This window comes from Augochlora pura, chromosome 7 (assembly GCF_028453695.1).
Source record: "Augochlora pura isolate Apur16 chromosome 7, APUR_v2.2.1, whole genome shotgun sequence".
Classification (NCBI taxonomy): Eukaryota; Metazoa; Arthropoda; class Insecta; order Hymenoptera; family Halictidae; genus Augochlora; species Augochlora pura.
The window spans coordinates 19,063,436-19,087,717 of record NC_135778.1 but is presented as its reverse complement, the minus strand read 5'-3'; the positions used below and the strand labels follow the sequence as shown (position 1 = coordinate 19,087,717).

The 24,282-nt window shown below is 32.3% G+C and overlaps 1 protein-coding gene across 6 annotated transcripts in view; it reads right to left on the bottom strand.

Moving 5' to 3' along the window:
* LOC144473481 (uncharacterized) overlaps positions 1-24,282 on the bottom strand; it is a 265,918-nt gene that overhangs the window by 71,228 nt on the left and 170,408 nt on the right. For all 6 annotated transcript variants that reach the window (XM_078187376.1, XM_078187373.1, XM_078187378.1 and 3 more), the window contains one exon: positions 9,527-9,736. In XM_078187376.1, the coding sequence (XP_078043502.1) occupies positions 9,527-9,736 (210 nt within the window). The remainder of the gene's footprint in view (positions 1-9,526; positions 9,737-24,282) is intronic.

Below are 24,282 nucleotides of genomic sequence, written 5' to 3'. Positions count from 1 at the left end.
GTTGCACTTTACAATTTCTTCTTATTACCTTGTGCGAATTGTTTTCGATCGCGTGCACATTTCAATACAACTTTTAACCCTTTGCAGTCGGAGGGATTTTAACTGAAAATCCAAAATATTTCTTCAGACTTACAGTGTTTCCATATTATATAACCTGGAGCATTTTATACATTACAAAATTGAATTTTATGACTTATGTAACAGATAATAGCTCTTAACAATTTTTTAAATATTAGCAAATTTCGTAAAGATTATTTTAAAACGTGGCATGATAATTTTTAGAGGCGCCCGAGAGTCGCCATTCGACCGCAAAGAGTTAATATCGAAATGTTCCGCTTACAAATTAATGAAATACCACGGTTTCTTCACTTCAATGCTATTCGTACACGCTGCTGTTTGAATTAACCCCTTGCCGTACTTTAACGAGTCAGATTCGTGACGGAGATTTCTAGTAATAAGCTGTCAGGTATGAATGTTTATTCGTTCCTTTAACCAGTTAGCTGCGTCATTTTATTTTGGAGATAAATTTTGTTATTTCCTTTATCGATCACAGTATGTATAGTTTCGTCTATAATTGTTCTAGAATTACTTTAAACAGTGCGAAATTTATGACTATGTCACCAAAGCAATTTTAATAAATCGTAGAAGAAGTATATTTATTATAAGATGTAAAATTGCCATTTTATTATGATAGGTTAAGTGGTCATCAAATTCGATTCTCCTCTCACGAATATTTAAACACTCAAGTAGATATACAGTCAGTCCCATAAGTATTCGTACCCTCATTGCTTACAAGAGAAATCTGTTGAAATCAAGGGATGCATGTAAAGTTTTGCAATAAACTTTTTATCATCTTATTTAATATTCTTTTACTTTTACTTTATACGTGTGTTCATTCATAATAAAAAGTTTATTGTAAAATCTTACACGTGTCCCTTGATGGCTAGAAAAAATTCTAGCCATAGTGCTTGTAAAACAAAATGGTACGGCAATGGGTTAATTGCCAGAAACAGTAACTAGTAAACAGAGTGCACGAAAACACATGAAAATGGAAACAAACGTCAGAGTTTAATAAATGAACCCCTTGCACTATAATAACGAGTCGGACTCGTGATATAAATTTCCCGAAAGATCTACTAAATACGCGAATACTATTAACTTATTTGAAATCGAAATCAAATTTATTCTTCTGTTGTTAAAGTCTAAAAACGAAAGTATATAATGACAATAAAAGAAACAAGAATTGCCTGGTCCTATTATTAAAAATATTAAGCACAAATAAGTGCTAATCAACGCAGCGCGAAAGAAATCGGTAGTGCAAGGGGTTCAACATTGAAGAAAATGAACTCATTCTAAATTTGCCTGTTTCGAAAAGTAAAGAATTCTTGCGGACACGTTATTCTAAGAAAATATATACGATTAGGTACGATTTCGTAGAAGAAATTCTCCGCTGGCGATGCATATTTAAATGCATGCATGTACAATGCGGATGAAAGAAGAATCTATGCATGTATATAAAATATGTATGTAGGAAATTATTGTAATACACGAAGGGCAGCATACGAGTACGTTCTACCACGCAACTGTCGGTACGCGAAAACACCTCGACGTATGTAAAGCGGTTGCACGAAATAATAAAAAGATTACTGATAAGCAAAACTTTGGATTTTTTGCATTTATGGGAGAAACGTGTAAGTAATGGGCAAAACAGTGAGGAGATTAAAATACTTTAAGAACGCTGTTACATTATTTTCAACTTATTAAGCATATTAAGGAGGAATACAAACTATTATTCTGTCTTAGTTTGTTGCAATTGAGATTGATGATTTTTATTTTGCATAAAGGTCCGCAGTCTACTGATGAACGGAGTAAAATACTATTACAAAGACTAAATAATAAAAATATCATTTTATTTCAGATGCTGCCTTTTTAATGATAAAAATATTTAATTAAATCCAGAAAATTTTGTAGATGAAACAAAAAATATGATTCTACATCATATTTATAAAGAATTCTTTTTATATATTTTATATAGTGATGTATAGTAGGTTAATACTTTTTATGCAAAGAGAGATAATTCCATGGGAAACGGCATTGTATAGAAACTATAATAACTTTTACGACAAAAATGTCCATACAAGCGAATTAATTTTTGTAACTTTATTGAATCATAATAATTCCGCTGCACGTCAAGTCTTATTCAGGTTATTAATAAAAATAGAGAAGGGGAGAAAGTGTAACAACCATCCCCAACCTTGGATCAGTTTTAACACCTCACGAGGTCGATATCAATACAAATTTAGCTTCTTCAAATTGAGACATTCAAGGATTTCAATTTTATACTAATTATAAAGTTAAATATAAGATATAAATAAAGTAAAGATTTTTATTGAATTGTTTTAAAATTGAGGTTGAATATATTTTTATTGAATTAAAATTTTTTTAATTTAAATTAGAAATAGGGGGATTCTAGGTTAAGTTAGTAATTGAAATAAAATTGGTAAGTTAGGATTTGAAAATTAATTTGTTTGATTAAATTAAATAGATAAAAGGTTTTTACTTTTGTAGTATCGCCGCGAAAGCAGCATTTTGCATCATCGTTATTATTATCATTTCTATACACCTTTTATCAATCTGAATGTAATATTTTTGTATTTAATCTCGTTACTTCGTTTATTCCTAGAATATTATTGTTATTGTAGGGACCTCGATACACAATAAATGTCTTTTTCTCTTCAATAATTATAATAAGTTGAAAAATAGTGTAACAATACTCTAAAATTCTTCTAATTACATCACAATCTTATACTTGAAATACTAATTTTTATCATAAATGCACAAAATCCGCAGTCAAATTATTATCCATTATTACGACATAACCAAGATTTAATTTTAATTTAATCAGTTATTTATATTAAGTATAATTACGTTACGTTAAGTTATTAATAATTGAATTACAAATTCAATTCTAAAGTAATATACGAGGCCTAAAGACTAAAATATAATTATCGCCTGTTAAACAATCATAAAAATGATTTAAAGTATGATTTCGAATATTTAGAAATACATGTATAAATGAATTAGTTTGGAAGTAGTTTTAATAATTAAATAATAAATTGGTAGGTCTTTCAAAAGCAGTGTCTGAGAGTAATTTGTTCTCTGAGATTATTATTAATTATAATTATGGTGCAATTGTAATCGGCATAAATATTATTTTTTTTGTCTATAAAATTTTTTCATCCCACAACAGTTCAAATAGTAGATTTTTCCGATTGATTAGGTTCTCTGCAGTGCATACTTCAGCCATACTTTACACAGGTTTCCCTATGTGATCGTAAAATATGCTTTCCATGCATCCGTAGTTCCCCAAGAGGTTTCATGGTAAGATTTAGCACTCGTTAAACTTTCGGTCCGAAGTTATTTTATCTCTTTTACTTTCGGTCTTGTTTTTTTGTGGGATTAACAAATTAAATCCATAACTATTCTTGAAAGATTAAATAACAGTGATAAATTTTACTCAAAGACTGTTGAATACATAAAATGCACTTTTACAAAAAGGTGTTTCATATAAAAAATACTTTTCCTTAAAAATAATGTAAATATAACAGGATTTTCATACTTTCAATACTGTGTAATTTTTAGTACTTTACAAACGTTAATATTTTATTAATGTGTGAAGCTTGCAATGCAAATAGAAATAGAAAATATGATGCTTCTACAATATTAATTCATTTATGATAAATAATGATTCCTGTTAGCTATGAATTTGCTAAAACAAGAAGCACATCAGCTTAGCAGCCTTTACGAAAGCGTAATCTGCACAGCAAGACCAGTCCCGTTGATTAATGATTTTCTACTGCTCTCAGACAAAACCTTCGACCTAATTGTTTTGTCTCCTTATAGGGTTGCTATTCTAGGGAACCTTCAAAATGAACCGTGAAAATGTTTTCGTTAGAATCGTCTAGCTTGACGTTTTATTAACAAGAGCGATTATTTTTTATCACAATTAATACCTTGTAGGATTTAATGAAGAAACTATTGCATAATTGGGACAAGGTACTACAGTTTTTATCCTTAACTATTTGTTGTACATTCTATCAAGAAATATATTTATTCGTGAAATTATTTAGGAATTACGAAAACTACTAAAAGATACAAATGATTTGTAAGAAATCGTTCTGACGATTATAAAATACGGACTAAATTCTCCACATATACATTGAATTAAGTCATTTTTATTTTAAGTTTTAATATTTTTGAAAAAACAAATTATTTAAAGCTGTGGATTGCCAAGTGAAAGCTTGCATAGCTTGGAGAGTATGAAAGCTGGGAGAGTAGCGTCATTTTATAAATAAAAATAAGTAATACGTCGAATATTATAAAGTGAGTTCTGCGCATGATATGATAAATGCGGGAGGATATAGTCCTCAAACAGAAACTTGAAATGGTTTCCGACAACGGGATCGATTTCAACCAAACTTTTTACGCCGCAGGTATCCGGAATCCCTCTAGGAAATCTCAGACAATTAATAAGTTTAGGTGGGAATATGTTCGATCGGCTGCGTGACCAAAAGTTCCATGGCGTTAGCAATCGAGAAAGACGCGGGCCACTTCTATTCCCGGAAGCCACTTTGAAAAACTCGTTTCGCCAATGTAATGGCTACGTTCCAACAATTACCATTCGGGGAATACAGCGTGCTACATTTCCCAGATAATTTGCGTTGATAATTTGTAATCGGCCGATAAATTTTAACGCGTTGCGCCAGCCGATTGGAGAACATTACGCTTTACATAGATTAACGTTGTTGACGCCAAGTTTGAAAAGCATTAATAGCAGTTGTTTTATATTACTTTATAAAAATAAGGAGTATATATTGTAGCACTCTATTGTTACAATAATATTAGATCCTTGAATAAGTTCTCGCTGTTTCTCAAAAGACAATAATAGCAATACTCCCTGCCTGGAATTTCTACTGGAGCCAAAAAGTACCGTATGTTACCTTAAATTTCAGTGTATGATTGTTCACTATAGTGTCAACCACGTGTTTGTTTATTGGTTCCGAAGATGTCTACTTTTGTGCCGAATAAAGTGGTTTTGCGGGGAATTTTATTGCACTACTTTATTTAAAAGAAATCTGCATCTGAAGCACACAGAATTCTTGTTGAGACTTACGGCGATAATGCTCTGTCGGATACGACGTGCAGAGACTGGTTTCGACGCTTCAAAAATAATAATTTTGAACTTGAGAATAAGGAACGTTCTGGCGCACCGACAAAGTTTAAAGACGAAGAATTAGGGGAATTGTTTGATGAAGACCCATGTCAGACGCTGGCAGAATTTGGAAAAATATTACAGGGACATTGGGTGCCGTATGAATTGAAGCCGAGAGACGTTGAACGACGTTTTCTGATGTCTGAACTACTGCTTCAACGGCAGAAAAAAGAAAAGGTCTTTTGCATCGTATCGTCACTGGCGATGAAAAGTGTATTCATTACGATAATCCAAAGCGTTAAAAATCGTGGGTAAGCCCGACCATGCATCAACATCGTCTGCAAAACCAAATATCCATGGTTCGAAGCTTCTTCTCTGCATTTGGTGGGATCAGAAGGGTGTAATTTATTATGAGCTGCTCAAACCGAATGAAACTATTACGGGAGATCGCTACCAACCTCAATCGATGCGTTTGAGTCGAGCCCTAAAAGAAAAACGATCGCTATACGAGCAGAGACACGACAAAGTCATTTTGTTACACGACAAGGCTCGGCCACGTGTTGCAAAACCAGTGAAGACCTACCTGGAAACGCTTAAATGGGAAGTTCTACTCCACCCGCTGTATTCACCAGACATAGCTCCTTCCGATTATCACCTATTTCGATCGATGGCACATAGCCTGGCTGAGCAGAGCTTCCATTCTTACGAAGGAACTAAAATATAGATCGATTCATGGATTGCCTCAAAAGACGAATTCTTTTTCCGACGCGGAATTCTTTGACTGCCAGAAAGATGGGAGAAAGTGGTCTCTAGTAATGGGCAATACTTTGAGTGAACTGATTTTGAACGTTATATTTTAAATAAAGCTTTTATTTTGGGAAGAAAACAGCGAGAACTTATTCAAGGTCCTAATATTTATTTAGATTTTTAACTATATTTTTATAATTAATCTGGGGATTTTATGCGTTTGTAACAAAAATTGGTACATTGAATACAAAACAGTAAAAACATGAAAAGAATTTCAAAATGCTGTTATATTTTTAATTCAAGAAAATAATTAAAGAAACCAAGGAACACGTCTACGTCTTTTGACACATTTAACGTTAACTAATTGCACTTGAGTGCTGGTTCTGAGACAGTACTAGAAAATTGATATTCGACAATACTACTGATTCACATACTTTGCAATTCTAGAAAAAGTGGTTAACATTCCGTTGGATAATATTAATTTTCTAAAAATCAATGCAATGCTCAAGATAAATAAAAGAATAACAGAATAAAACTTTTACCACTACGTTGTTGGTCAGCTTTCGACTAACAGTGGCCATTGATATCGCAAAGCAATTAAACCTGTCAACTTGTTTACTGCTATCTTGTCAGCGAATTTGAATAAGAGGATCGTAAAACAATATAATCTTTTTGCATTATCACGATTATATAGCTGTAAATAAATAACTGAGTTATTTACTAATATCATCGCAGTATCTTTTGCGCTGTTATTTTATCAATTACTTATTGTTATCGTATTTTCATATTTAATGCTCGCTAATTTGTATAATTGATTCGCCCAAGTAATAATTAAAAACAAAATTGAGTTTTAACACGTAAAAATGAAAACTAATATACATACATATAATACTATATTAAGATTTCTTCTTGAATTTATCATTTAAGGAAATGATACTTAGCAAGATTCAATGACGAAGAGAACTTTTTCAACAGATTTCTGATTGATAAAATGTTCAAAGAAGTGAGAGTTTGTAAAATTTAATTATCTCCTGAGGACAAACTTTTCATTGAATTACGTGACCTCAGCAGGGATTTTAGCTATATAATTATCTTTACTTCAATTGGGTATTAAGATTAAATCTTAAATTGTTATCTCAGGATTAAGGTCAAATTTGAAATCGTCATCGGAGTATTAAGATTAAATTTTAAGTTATTATGGCAGTATTAAATTGAAATTTTCTACTAGACCTGCTGCCTGCAAAAGTAATTATTATTCAAGTATGTGGAAAAGTTTAATAAGAATTCAGCAATATCATTTTAATAGAGACACAACATACGTACACACTCAGACACGGAGAGATTTATTGCACGACTTAAAAATTTTATAAGTTGCTTTATTACGTCTCATCTGCAACCATTAAATTTTATACTAAAGAATTTACCGTTTATTACTTGAACGACATGTTTAGCTATTGGCTCGTTAAAACGTTATATGATCATCGGTCAGTAAAACTAGACGATTACTGGAACGAGTTTAGTTGGAAATAAATAATTTTATATTTCAAGATAATTTCTTCCCAATTAGAAATAATCGAGGCAGTATAAGGAATTATTCAAATAATATTGAATGAAATATAAAGAAAAATCACAAACTGGTAAATATTCGCCAAATGTTTACTATGTGTAAGATCAATGTACATATATTTATAAATTCTGTACTGCATTATAAAGTATTTTATAAGCGGATAAAATATGCAGTTTAATAATAATCATTCTTAATGAAGATCAATAATAATAGTAAAAAGTTGGAATCGAAATTTTACAGTCAATGATACAAATTTTTATTTCTCTGGAGAAGTAATAGATAAATATTAGCTGGATATTAAAAATAAACAAGTTACGTTGTCATGTTGCTTCCGAACTTTTTACGAATCATGTCCGCGAAAATAATTGCATAACATAATTAGACAAAAAATAATCTGTTTAATAATTAACGAGTATAACTTGTTACTTATTATAACTATTCTATAATAATTTGTAATAACAAACAAGTTATAATCGAGTTAATCATTAATTGAATTGCTTTTTGACTAATTATTACAAATTAGTTGTTAGAACTTTTTGTTCAACTTTGCTGTGTGGAATTGGATTTGCGAACAATTATTTTCTAAATTATTTAACTTTCGAAGCACTGGAAAGAGTGTTGTTGTTAAAAATATCATCGTAGGTGTAAGAATTTCTTTTTATTTGTGCAGTGTCGTCACTGTTTCAATATATTCAAATGAAAGACAATGCAAATATTTCATGATAACAGCGAATTTACGTGTTTCACCATGAATGCGAACGACTTCTAGCATTATGCTACATCCTGCATCACAATGGTATGAACATTTTTAATACTTTGCCGTCCGAATGTCCTGCAAAAATGTCCTCACTTGGCGCCGGCAACACTGAAATTGTCAAACTAATTTTGACTTGTTAATTTGAAATTTTAATTGTTACTAATCTCATCGTTAGTTCTCACGAGCTTTCAATCTTCTCCCTCTATTTTTTACATATTTGCGCGCGACACCACCGTGGTGTCGCCGGACGGCATAGTGTTAAGATAACCGCTATTATTACAAAATATTAGCATTAGTCTGTGGAGGTCTCGATGTAATGAAAACCATTCCCGTGAAAAGTGTGTTAGATCAAAGTTGTCCACCTATAAACCTGGTGCAATAAAAGAGAATTGTTATGCAAATTTCTGTTTTAAACATCAGTTTACGTGTCGAATGTCCTATGGAAAAGTCATCACAGATTAGTTTACATTGAATAAACGCTGCAATGTACAGTTCATTATATCCTTAATATGTATTTTGTACTCGAATAAGTGATCGATTTAATAATTGTTATTACTGTGAAAATACTGAAACGAAAATTCGAATTTCCATAAAGCAAACACGATTCCTCATTAAGAATGAAATTTAGTAATAAATTTTAAGGACAAATGAATTGTACAGTATAAGTAAAGTAGTAATTCAAACCCTGCACTCGCTACAATTTCGTACAGATACGCTTGTATTTATTTGTAAATATACATGATGTCCTAAAAATGTTTGAATCAAATGAAATTGGTAATTTCTTAGGTAGTGACACTTTTCTCAACGAAAATGTCATCCATGGCATTGTAAACGAATTATTAATGAAAAACATGGACCAATCAGTACAACTGACGCCTCGTTGTCACGGCCAATAGCTGTTCAAGTTTTCCATCTCGCTATGCCAGCTGTACTCAGCCACTAATTAATTAGTGTTTTTCGTTAATAACTCGTAAACAAAGCTACGAATACTCTTTCCTAATCAAAGATTATTAATATCCTTGGAGAAATTACTTTTCGTTTCATCGTACATTTTCAGGACAACTCGTATATTTATAAACGTTCACGTTCGCAAATAAATACCGAGCTGTATCGAGTAAGTTTGGCTGGCGGAAGTGAATTGCGCTGCAACGAACGTCAATTTACATCCATACTGATCAAGTTTGTTATAGATTTGCATGTGATAGGTCAATGTTGCGAGGAGTGCAGTGTAAGTATGTATTACCTGAGAGCAGGTGTGTTGAGTCGGGCGTTGCGTGTATGCGGAGTTCGACGCTGCGCATACCCCAGTCCCGGGAACCTTTAACTGCTCCTTGTAGGCGGGTTGATACGGCAGCAACATGCGAATCTTGCCCCAACGATTGAAGAACAGCGCTATCGCGGCTGCCCAAAAGATCAACACCAACACCACTATACACACTTCTACGCCACGGACCTGCAATTCACGCAGTCATTCGTAACCTTTAATTCTAGTATAGTTATATAGTTCGTTTGTCATAAAAATAACAATATTATTAGGTCGGTACATATGAAATATCGAATTTTTAAGTGAGCGTATAAAACTGTACCCCAGCTGTTCCTTATTTTTGGTTTCCGTCAATTTGGCAAAATAATAAACAAATAAAATAACACCAAACACGATATTAGTACGATTTGAATGATTAATAAGTAGAAATTAGAAAATTTTATCATTTGTTAAAGCAATAAATAACTAGGAAGCGATAATTCATATTTTATAATACGATAAATAATATTGGTAAATATTTGTTCCATAGTATGATAAATAATATTCGTAAATATTTGTTCAATAGTACGATAAGTAACATCGGGAAATATTTTCTTTATGGTAAGATAAATGATGTTAGTCAATACAACTTTTACGATGTATGATCAATAATATTGGTAAATATTTATTTCGTAGTATCACAAATAATACAAAAATATCGTGTAGCAAAAAATAATAATCGGTATAGTCATACATCATAAAGCGTTACGTACGATTTTTCAAATATTCTTAAAAACATGTAATACAAACGTATAAATAAGCCATGAATTACTATTTAAGATTATGTTTAAATACACTTATTTTACTTTATAGCAATTAATGTACTTGATATTGTTTACAATTTGAAGTACATATAAATGTATTTAATAGTAATAAAAATAATGTATTTAAATGTATTTAATATTATAAAAAACAATTATGTTGTACATACTGTGTGTATCATTCACAAATCAACTTCTTGATATAACAAACAAAATATGACATTCATGATAGAGAGCGAGAGAGAGAGAGAGAGAGAGAGAGAGAGAGAGAGAGAGAATATACCAAATAGGAAGCTGCACCTGTGATCCGTAAAAGATATATGCCATTGTTTCAATAGAATACATAAATTGGGTAGAAAACATTTATCGACCAGAGGCAACTGCAATATACATATTTCAGATCTGTCATAGTTTGAACTTCACACTGAACGGCGTCCAATATATTCGCTACATCGATGTTGTTGATAGCTTCGATAATCACATTCGAGATGATGTAAATAGAATGCGTCCATATGTACATAGATAAATTTTATTCTTCTACGAAATAAGTTCCAACAAGGGAATAAATAATATAATAATTTCAGCATCGCGATAATTGCAAGTGATTATTGAAATCTATAGACTTCATTGTAAATTCAAAAGCGTAGTCTTGTCACACGCATGTTTTTGTTAGTGTTATTGTGAAAAATGCACGTGAAATGCAATTTTTTGTGTAATATTAATAAATCAAAATAAAAAAATATTTATAAAAATGTCTAGCATGGAAATTTTCATTTGATCACTATCTCTGCACAGATCTCTTATTGTACGTTTAAACCGTGAAGCACTTAAACCAGTATTATTCAACATAAGCTCGAGCGCTTACACGGACATGTAGCGTGACATTACATGTGGTCTCTTTGTTATGGGGCTTCATCGCCTGTCTGTTAACATGCTACGGCTACGTGCCTTAATGCTATATTCCGTATAGCGATCAAGTGCCTGTGTAGTGGACAGCAAAAGAAGCGCAAACGTTGAACTTAAATATCTGTCAACAGTATTAAACCAATGCTAAAAACATAGGTAAACGTTTTCATTTATTTGCACTCATTTACGTGAATTCCATTGTGCGTATACAGTCATCGGAAGAATTGGAGGATAATGTTACACAATTTCCAAGTTATTGTAATTAATAAATGGAGAAAGGCATTTTTGTCGAACTAATGTTTCTTAGAAATAACTTAAACAATTTTAACCCTTAGCACTCGGCGCCATCATGGATATTACCTACCAGCGCCTATAAACAATTATATTATTATATAGTATACGATATATATGTATACATATATGTATATGTATATAATATTGTTATAATAATATTCGATTTATATGAATTTATGAACATCGAGAAATAGTTGCAAATCGCTAATAAACTTTAATGTTTAATCATATACTAGAATTACGATGTCGCCTGAGAGGGGACAACCGAGTGCAAAAGGTTAATCTTGTATGAAAATCCGTATTATTCTTAGCTTAAATCATGGTTTTATTAATTTTGTTTCAATGATGCCCATGAATACCATTTCCTTATATAACTTTTTATGGAGATGATTCTGTGAATATTAAGTGATTTTATAAAATGCCATAAAATTTTCTTTAGGCTACCAAACATTTACATGTAACCATTACCATAATGTGAAGACAATCTTTAAACATAAATTAACATCTTAGGCACGTCGCGCCACTATAGTGGCTTTCACGAATGTTTCGTGCTTTACTCAATTGTTTTATTAAATATTAAGGTAAACGATTAAAGTGTGTACGTACAATATACTAAGAAAAGAATATATGTAATTAATACTATATATAACTATACTATAGGTTAAGAAATAATTTAATTGGTCATAAATTGATCTTTACTACAGTATATTTATTAAAGCATAATAATCATTAGAATGTACACATTAGACTGTAGTTATTTTCCGTGGTTAATTTGCTTCACGGGAGAATTTACTTAGTGTAGTTCATTTTAGAAGCTTCAGAGCATAGTGACATATCTCCCGGCAAATTCTACGCCTCTACCGGCATGGTAACTTCTTCTGCAACATAAAAGGATCCTTTGGCGAGGATGCTATTTTCGTGGTTCGTTTCACAGACTTATAGCAACATCACGTACTGAGAGTGTGCAAACTTCCATACAATAAGCGAACCTCGCAAGGCATCTCACGGAAGAGCGACGAGAGCTAAGAAAAGAAACTTTTAACGTCTTTATTGGATGGTTATATTCTCCGGATATTCCTTTTTCTTTTTCCATTATTTTATTAGGTCCCACGCAATGATCCTGCGTCTTTGCGTAGTAAATCAACTTGTTAATGTTAATGTTAATTACGGAAATAGTCTACAATGTGTTTCATAATAGCACTGTTAAACGGTTCATGCACATCTTCCTTGTAAAGTTCGAATTATTTAATTAATAAAGTATCCCATTTAATTACTTCCTACGTCTTCATATTGATTTTGTTATCTCTTATCAAATTTAATTTTGCAAAGTAATGAAATAATAATAGTGGAAATTTATATCTGTATATTAAATATATCTTAAATTGTGGCGAAAAAAGATCAATTATTCCTAATGTAAAATTATGTAAAACTGGTAAAGATACATATTTTTAACGTCCGACAGCATTTTCTTTCAAAAATCTTTCACGAACATGAACTTGTTTTCAGAGTGTGTGGTTTCTTTATAGCATGTAGCTTCTTAACCTCACTTTTTTTTCAGTTATGCCTCGTTTAATTACAATGCTCTGGGCTCATAACCTGTTCTGGTTTTACAGGAATAACTAAATGAACTACACGCTGGGCACTATTAAGAACAATATATTTATTATAATATGGTGGATTTTGCAAAACACTTATAATGCAGGACGATCGTTTACTCTACACGCGGGACGCTAGGAATCAGACTGGCGCGCGTGTAAAAGCTCAGTATCTTTTGTTTTGGTTAAGTGGGTAATTTGGCGATCCTCGTTACCAACGCAGAGTGAATAGAAAACGCGTGTAATAATCACTTTACTTCGGATGTTCTTCAAAAATAAAATTTCTCCGAAAGAATCGTAAAAACGGGAAATTGTATAAGAATTAAATGCTTCTCTTATTAACATTGAGAAGTAGAAAAAGAGTTGTAAGTAAACCTACAATTTTGTTTTAGATGTCTTAATAAATGTTACGATGCGTGACAAATTTGTCTTAGTCAATTCGGTACACACAGATTGTAGGTTAACCCATAAAAAACTGAATATAGCCTTGATAACTCAGGTTGAAAAACAATTTGGTAATCATCTTAAAGCTTTTCTTAAAACATGTTATTGTTGTTATAATTACTGCTTCTTCTGATTATTATGAAGCTACTGTTACAATTCCCAGGGCGCTAGCGATGAATGGATACAATATTAGGATTGGCGCCGAGGATCAGTCTGTTTGAATATCTATTCTGGTAACCGAATGCGAAACTGTTCTTGTATAGGAATCTCTGTTGCTGCTAAATTGTGCACGAAGACAACAGCTACGTCCAGCATATGGGTTCAGAGGCTCCATTTAGATAAATAATTCCGAAGGAAGGAGGATTCCTCGAAGAAGGAAATACTGCTGCAAGCACGACCACATCGAACAAAATGTCCCGTTCCAGATTCTTCGTTAATACGTTTTTGTGATAATTACATTTGCAATATTAACGTTGTTAATACAAAAACGATTTTGCCTTCGCCACCAACTGTTTTAAAGGAACTTAATTTTGAAGAGAAGTTAAAGTATCATTAAAAGTTTTTTTCTATCGTAATTATAAAAATTATATAAATGACTTTTAACGAAAATTGTATATTTTTTTGTATCATTATAAATATTTCAATAGGTTTAAATAGTGTTTAAAGAAAGCGCGATTTCTGATAAAATTGCCGTGTTAAAGGCAACGTTATGTTGCTTTCGTTGCTCTTTTTCTCTTTTTTATGATAACATAAAAAATATACGGTTGCATTCGGTCGATGCTACAGAATCGTTCCATGTTAGACTGATTTGTATGGCTTTTGTTGTCAAAGTAAAAAAATCCGAATCATCTGTCAATTATTGAAATGAAAAAAAAGATAGAATTTTTTTAACAGTGTTAACAAATAAAATAAGTATATTATAACAGTGTCAAATTTTAAAAGATCCATATTTGTACTTTTCGTAGGAAATTAGAATGTCTTTCATTCCACGATTCGACTCGTCACGCTATCAGACACTTCATACCCGGTTTCACCACTCGCAATCACAATAACTATTTACAAAGACGCCGCATGTTTCGCAACATGGATAACCAACTATTGTTGCTCTTTGTGAGCAAAACGTGGAGAATATTCGCCGCGTATGTAAATTGTAAACCTGGGTGAACGGGATTTCCAGCATTTAGTGTCGATTAAGTGGAGCTGTTTCGCTCTCCACTCGTGGGTGAAACCATTTGCTGCTGTTACAATCGAGATAGATACTAGAAATACACTAGCAATCCAAACAAGTGATGTTGAAGAGCCTTTCAACTCTACCTAGTCTCGTTGGTCAGTTTAATTTCTAACTACTTACAGGACTCCATGCAATGTCTTCATTACACTGCTTTATCCTCGACTGATCCTGACTCATGATAAAAGATTTCTCATAATACACCGTTGAGTATGAACATTATCTCTTTGTTTTATATTGAAATATGTAATACTTTCTTGTTGTACTATTGTGAAGTTAAATAACTTTAGTGATGCTAAATAACACTCCCTTTTATAACAATAAATATCTAATGAACAAATTAACCCTTTGCACTCGAATGGTGACTCTGAGACACCACTAAGATTATTCTGTCACCTTTCGTAATAATTTTTTATTCTGTCACCTTTCGTAATACTGACAAAGCGTAAGTTTAAAAAACTGTTAAAAGTAGAACCATTGGTATGAGTCACAAGAATCGATTTGATATGCATTAAATGTATTTTGTCACGTGGAATGTAAATATTGTATGCCAGAAAAATTATTTTAGATTTACAGTTAAAGTGGTTTCGAGTGCAAAGGGTTAAATACAGAAAAAGTAATATCAAATCAAAAATACGCTTTAAGTCATTTATAGGACATTCGGTTAATTTTGAAAATGTTCCGAGTCAATTCAAACTTTAAAAACAACATTTTCGAATGAAATTCACAAAAAAATTTTACATTCATAATAAATTTCCATTAATCAATACTAATAAAATTTTAAATAAAAAGATCGCATAATGTAAAAATATATTTTGATTGATGCAAATGCAATTCATTAAATATCTCGAAACAAGAAATATATAACTTAGACCACTTTCATAATTATGGGCACAAATGTTCCTTCCTGTACATTAGTCGGTCACAAAAAGTTATTATCGGAGTCGCATCGATACACTGCTGCGTACTGCATATAGAGTTATCTACTACGAGCAATATTTCCGCCCAATAACTGCGCTGCTTAGGACTTGGTACTCGATGATACAGAACAGAGTACACGCTTTTGCGATCGCTTTATTGGCTCTATTGTGTCTTATTTGCTTCTATTTCTCCGTGCATCTCTATCTCGCGTGTATGGTACCATCAGAATGATATTTCGAATATATGGAGATCGATAATGTTCATTTTAGTATACTAGGAATGTGCAGTATTCATAACTATTTTAATGTATGCCATGAAATTCTATTAGCCTCTCCGTTTTGATGTATTTAATTTATTAACTAGCAGAAATTAGCTAATCCCTCAATGTAAGTATCTTCTAAATGCACAAGACAAAATTCATGTAATTGCGAAAGGTATAGGGTGAATTTGGTACTATGTAATAACATCTACTTTAGGATTGAACACGAATGAACACGTAATTAGCAGGCGAAAGATGTTTATACAAAATTAAAATTGCCTGCATGAATTCCAAGGCTAGAGTGTTACATCAATATTTATTTCCTGTTTCAGTAACATGAGCAAGTAGAATCAAAATTTTGTTAAAGTTCTGACTATTGTTCCTATCTATTTGTGACTGTGCACTACTTATTACTGCACTATGGATTACAGTGCATTTATATACAAAATTTGTGAACAAAAAATTGACAGCATTTCTTTTTATTTTGAAAAATATAAATATAAACTAGGAAATTCCTCTTAGACAAAAAATAAATATCAGTTTGTGCACTTTTAAAGCAGGTATACGATTCATGTCAATTCTTATGTTCACACGTCACCTTATTTTATAAAATCAAATTATAGAAACTTTAGCTTTGTCAGTTAAGAGCCGTTTCTTTATAAAAATAAAACAAATGCTATTGGTTTTTATCGATTTCTATAACTACTTGCGTTTCTTTTACATACAGTTGTTCCACTTATATTTTGTCAACGCGGTGTTGAGAACGTTTCGAAATCGTCATAAAAGTACAAGTTTCTTGGATCTACAAATATGTATTTTTTACACATGATGTAATGCGATATCCTAGGAGAACGGCACAGGCGGAGCATTTCGCGTTACGTTTTACACGTCAATAAAGCCGGCGGCGCGGCAGTACGCTTCATATAAAATTCCACGGATGTGCAGCTGCAGCATTGATATTTCTATCCGAATGCTTTTTCACCGTGTGTAAAGAAACAAATGCATTACCGCTGTGTGTAGAACACTTTTAGAATATAGATGTCGTGTATGCACAAAGCAAACGGTATCCTGTACCGTAATGTTGAAAACTAAATGTTTCCTGAACCGTACCGCCGAATAAAACGAATGTTATCATTCGGAAAAAGAAAAAGAAATTAAACGTTTTACATTTCGCTTTAAACAATTTAGTTAAGAGAATTATAGGAAGAAATATTTTAATGAATTTTAAATAGATTGTTAGCAAGGTTGACGTAATGCCTACAAAACTTACTAAACTACTGTTCACTAATAATTGTTAATGAAATTAGATGAAAATCATAAAATAGCTAGATAAAATATAATACGGTTTCATTTTATTTTAAATTTATTGAAGTGATAACAATGAGGAAGAGGAATCTCCTGAAATTAATTTAAGAGGACTAAAAATAATATTTGTTTTTCAATCGCAAATCTTATTTAAGTTTTAGCAGGAATAAATAATCATTAAGAAATCGTGAATTATTTAATGAAAAGTAATATTGCGTATTTAATACATAAATATTTATGAATTCCCGTTTTTATGCATTATGACAAAATTTGGTAAGTGAAATATAAAACAATGAAGACTTGGGACGAATCTAAAAATCTTGTTGCACTGTTTCAAAATTTATTGCTAATTTCACTCTTTTTTGTTTATTACACTATTAATAATCGATCGACAAACCGTCTTGACAAAAATATGACTCATTACAATTGCAACCCTCTAACCGCGGCGAATCTTTTGATATCAAATTGCAGGATGAAAGAGGATCTAGAAAAAGAAACAAGAGAATATAAAACAATCTGTTAAAAACAGAAATTACAAATTTATCAAATTAGTTTCTTTTGCTACATTTTGTAAAATATTTAGATTGTAAAAGATAACACGTTGCTTACGACTGGAGATTTTAATAGATTCAAAAAGCTTTAATTTCCTAATGGCTTGATCCTGCACATTTCAGAACTAGGAATACTCGGAGTGATCGATTAGTGTGTAATTAAACTAATTTCTAGTGCGGACAGCAAAGGGTAAAATTGACGTGTCAAGAAGAGTCACGTAGGTATAGATGGGAAATGAAGGTACAAGTTACGGATTAATTCGTGCATATAGTTCCATCGTGTGTGCATGAATGAGCATACTACATATTTCAGATAAAAAACGAACTACCCTCGATCACTAGTAGACTGTGAACTTTATGCATTTATAACTAAAATAAGTAGATACGATTATTCAAAATAGTAGAAAAAATTTAAATTATTTAACACTTTATCTACCGGTAATTTTTAATAGTTTTCCTAAAATCGATGATTCACAGATAAGAATGTTTAAAAGTATTCTTCAACAATTACAATAATCTCATACAAAATACAACAAATTACTTAGATTAGTATAATTTAATAAATTCTCTTGACATTGTTATTTAGAAAAAATTATAGAGCATCTTTTATTATATATATATATAGTAGTTATAATTCCATAACATGGAATTCCTTTTGTACGATAATAATAAATTAATAAATTTATAAATATTTTACTATTACGTATTTTTTAAAGGTCAGTCATTTTGACTGGTTTTGATCAAAATTATTTTTGTTTTAATGATTGTTAGATCCAGTGTTAAATAAGTGAATGCTTAACATATTCTTTTTATTACATTATCGACTATGCTTCGTTCAATTTCATTTTATTTTTCCACACTGCATTTCATATTTCTTGGATTGGTAAATTAATTTTATAACTCAACGATTTAATGGTCATACGTTTCCTGTTAAGAGAGGAATGAGAATTTTCAGAATTGTTCTAACTTTGTTTCTAACCTTGCATCGGAAAGTACTCAGATTTAAAGTTTCCAATATTGATTAAATTTTTTAGCTTCGTTCATAAATTCAGCAGTGTTTCAATTAACGTGATTGAAAATATTTCAGAGACTCGGAGATCGTATAGCATATCTGCCGTACTACTAATTTGTTTTCTAATTTAATTAGTTTGCAATCTACTGGTTTCAATATGAAACCATCGCGTTAGTTTGTACCATGGAATGATCTAGTCTCTTCTCTTTAAAACAAAATCAGTTCTAATTAATTCCTTACGAAATCCTTAATACACTTCAATCAGTTTTTGCGGTTTTGCGATGAATCCGCCACTGTAGTGCAAAATACGAATGGTTATTAAAAGCGACGTGAACTTTATAATTTATGGTCAAGTATGCTGTACAATATTATCTAGTGATCATTATGCAATTCATTTATTGTTTATAATTGGTTTTTTCAAGAATAATGTATTATTTGTTAATGCAGTTATTATAAATTACTATAGAGACATGACTTGTAAATATAGGATTTTCCAATAGGGACGGGTCGATGTTGACAGTCTGTAGCGGCCACGTTGTTTTGAATGCGTCGCTTAAATCTGTTGTTTACAATTCAGTCGGTTATGCCAAATCACCATGGCAAGTTACACGATTAAGAAGCACGCCCAAATGATCAAATTGTATTATCAAAATGAGTGTTCGTTAGTGAAAACGTTGCGCGCGTTACGCCCATTTTATGGTAGACGCGGTGGCCCTTCAAAGTCGACCCTCCAACGTTTGCTGGCCAAATTCTAGACGACCGATTCGGTAAACGATCAGCCAACGCTCGTACGTCAACGGAAAGCCAGATCGGCCGAGAACATCGCCGCTGTCCGTGAAAGCGTGCAGGAGAACCCGAGGCAGTCAATTCCTCGGCGTGCACAACAACTTGGTCTTTCGCAGTCTTCAACTTGGCGAATTTTGCGTCTGGACTTGGGCCTACACCTGCACAAGATCCAACTGACCCAGGAGCTCAAAGTTAATGACCACAGACAACGCCGTTTGTTCGCTGACTGGATTTGACCACCAAGATCGTGTGCTTTCTTCCCTCTAGACTTCTTCTTGTGGGGTTTTTGAAGTCGCAGGTCTATACCAGCAAGCCACAATCGACCGACGCTCTCAAAGTCAACATAGCCCAGGCCATCGCTGAAATTCAGCCGAAGCTATGCGGCAAAGTGATTGATAATTGGACCTCTCGGATACGTGCCACCGTGCAAAGCCGTTGGGGACATTTGAATGATGTCATATTCCATATACATATAATGGCATACACGGGCCTTTCAAATAAAAAACAAATTCGTTAATACCTCACTCACAGCCCATTTTATTCCATTTCAAAATCGACCCGTTCTTACTGGAAAACCCTATACTACAGGTACCATAAATAATCTTTCCATGTTGTAAAATAACAATATACATCTTGAACGTGTGCCTATGTTTTGTCAGTAGCAAGATTGTAGGATTAACTGGTCATATCGCAGCTTTAACGTCGTCGTAAATAATTATAGATTAACTTGCCACGATGGCCTGTCTCCATATTTTATGACCCTTCGTACTTATTCTATTTCCACCATTTTATATCTATTAGTATCCACCCATATTTCATCCGTATTTGGTTTTCTCTTCCCTTATCCCACCGCGGTATCATATTGTATCCTGCATTTATTGTATTTTATTGTATAAGAAATTATCTTCAATGTTAACGTCTCTATATCATCTAAACTCAATGGTTTGAAAATTTCTATTTTACAATTATGAAAATGATGACAATTATGAATATGTTTTGTAGGAAATTATTAAATCAGTTTATTCATGCGAGTGAATTTTATAATAATGATCATAGAAACTTTAAATTAATATGATCTCGCTAGATTTACTTCCAGCTTCTTACTTTAATTTAATCTTTTTTTAAATTATATTCTACATGGATCTTTGTGGTTGTTTTTTCCTTTTTTTGGCTTCAACAAGTATACTGCTTTTTATCTTTTATACATTGTTAAACTTTTTATTGTAGATACCGATCACTCAATCATCTAATTCTCGACAATTAAATAAAATAAATTCTCTATCATATAAATATCTAAAAAAATATTTTAAAACAGGGAGACAAATAGGCCTACAAGAACGTCCAACAATATGTTTAAACATCGTTAATTACGTAATTGTAGAAATTGTTCATTATCCGATACTCAAAGCATATTGCATTTTGGAAATCTGAAAGATCTTTATAAGCGCATCATCACATTGATATTTGTCTAAATGTGTAATTATTTTGTAAATAGATTCGCCATTTTATCCCTTATTATTCTTTTGTAATATTTTACAATATATTTCTCACTGTCTCATCTTCTTATCTATAATGGTAATTTTGCAAACTTAATTTTCTCTACTTCTATTATCTCCTGCGATCTTTTTCAGACATTTTTCATCCTGATCATACCTTTTTTAATGTTAAAATGTTTCCCGTGTTCTCTTATTTAGCATTTCTTTCCATATCTTCCTTTATTCTGCTCTTAACTTTATGCATCCATCATCTTTTTTCACTGGTTTCAACCTTCTTATTTTCATATTTACATAACCTTGCATTTTAATCGACTTCCTCCTTTTTTATATCATCTCCATCTACCTTCATAATCATTTTGTGTCTTTACATTAATTTTTTCATACCCCTTTCTTCTTCATCAATGACTTTCTGTTTCATTTGGACATCTCGACTTTAAAGTGTTACATGTTTTTTGGTGAAGAATTTATTTAAGCTCTACTAAATTTGAATATTATTAATTTCTTCTACATCGAAGTAAAAATAAATTCTTCTGTCATCGACATATAGAAACCAAGATAAATAAAGACAATACAGGAAACAAAAATTGTCTAATCCTATTAGGAAAATTATTAAGTACGAATAAATGCTAATCGTCACAGCATGAAAGCAAGGGGTTAAGCGTAAACGATTCAGTTAATGTATGAATATTGTGATCCAGTTGGTAATATTTGCGTTAAATAATTTGAACAACATGTTCAATACATTTTCTCTAGTTTCCAAAAAACTCCCTATCACTGCGAATTAAATACAACCGAGAATTTATTATCTCTCCGACTGTTCGGGATGGGTAACGAAGAATTAGCAGGAACAGAGGCGTTTTTTTACAGATTGTATGCATTTAGAATTCCGGTCGATGGCGGACGCGAATCGTCCAACGAGGGAAACGAATCGTAAAAGTAGACCAGATCTGCATAATTCAGCTCTTAAGGGTTTAAATGCGCCCGGTTACGCGCAGACGAAACCAAGGACAAAACGTCGATCATCAGGCTTCAAGTCTTTAAACTGATTTTTGAGACTTGTAATTAGACAGCAGATCTTTATGCAAATACATACCTTTCTTACAGTATAGGTAAATTAATGGCACTAGGACTGATGGGTTTTGTCATTACAGAATTCTAAAAATATAATTTCTGTTTTACATATTGCATGTATTTCACGTATTACATATTTATTAAAATGATTTATTAAAACCGTTATAAAGCAATACCTCCGTCATCGTTAGCAATACTCAAAAATGCTAGAGATACAAACTGTATGGTTAGAAATGACGTGTTATAGCAATGTAGCAATTTGCACAGACATAAAATGTCTATAATTTTTAACACTTCACCGACCGGTCATTACGGCACAAAAATTTAGCTTAGCGTTAAATTTTCGTGTCTATTCTGACTTTATTTATTCTACTAATCACGATAGATATTTAATATTTAAAAACTTACAGCAGTACAATCTAACACATATATTTCAATAATAGATATCAAATTATTGGTCACCATGACAACTGATTCACAGGCTATGGGGGAAACCGATTTATAGGATACTGGTGAATAAATTGGTAATTATAAATTAATCTAACTTTCAGCGGTTTTGCATTACAATCCTGCACATTATTACTACAATAATATTATTTCAAATATGATCACAAGCATGGAAATAATTATGAAAAAAAAAACGTGTTACTTGTGTCCATATTACAATTAATGTAATTTCAAATATATATATAATGTATTACGACCTTGAATAAGTTCTCGCTGTTTTCTTCCCAAAATAAAAGCTTTATTTAAAATATAACGTTCAAAATCAGTTCACACAAAGTATTGCCCATTACTAGAGACCACTTTCTCCCATCTTTCTGGCAGTCAAAGAATTCCGCATCGAAAAAATAATTCGTCTTTTGAGGCAATCCATGAATCGATCCACTTTTCAATTTCTTCGTAAGAATGGAAGCACTGCTCAGCCAGGCCATGTGCCATCGATCGGAATAGGTGATAATCGGAAGGAGCTATGTCTGGTGACTACAGCGGGTGAAGTAGAACTTCCCATTTAAGCGTTTCCAGGTAGGTCTTCACTGGTTTTGCAACACGTGGCCGAGCGTTGTCGTGTAACAAAATGACTTTGTCGTGTCTCTGCTCGTATAGCGGTTGTTTTTCTTTTAGGGCTCGACTCAAATGCATCGATTGAAGTTGATAGCGATCTCCTGTAATAGTTTCATTCGGTTTGAGCAGCTCATAATAAATTACACCCTTTTGATCCCACCAAATGCAGAGAAGAAGCTTCGAACCATGGATATTTGGTTTTGCAGACGATGTTGATGCATGACCGGGCTTGCCCACGATTTTTAACGCTTTGGATTATCGTAATGAATCCACCTTTTATCGCCAGTGACGATACGATGCAAAAGACCTTTTCTTTTTTCTGCCGTTGAAGCAGTAGTTCAGACATCAGAAAACGCCGTTCAACGTCTCTCGGCTTCAATTCATAGGGCACCCAATGTCCCTGCATCATTCCTATCCCTTTTAAACGTTTTGAAACCATTGACGCATCTACTTGTAATATTTTTCCAAACTCTGCTAGCGTCTGACATGGGTCTTCATCAAACAATTCCCCTAATTCTTCGTCTTTAAACTTTGTTGGTGCGCCAGAACGTTCCTTATTCTCAAGTTCAAAATTATTATTTTTGAAGCGTCGAAACCAGTCTCTGCATGTCGTATCCGACAGAGCATTGTCGCCGTAAGTGTCAACAAGAATTCTGTGTGCTTCACATGCAGATTTCTTTTCAATAAAGTAGTGCAATAAACTTCCCTGCAAAACCACTTTATTCAGCCCAAAAGTAGACATCTTCGGAACCAATAAACAAACACGTGGTTGACATTATAGTGAACAATCATACAGTGGAATTTAAGGTAACATACAGTACTTTCTTGCCCATGAGTCACCATTGGAAATTTCATGCACGAAGTATTACTAATGCTATCTTTTGAGAAACAGCGAGAACTTATTCAAGGACCTAATATAATAATTTGTAATGTAATTTCAAATTTATTCAGATCTGGCAAATGCTAATGCTTTAAGAGCAACGAACAACCCCTGAAAATACG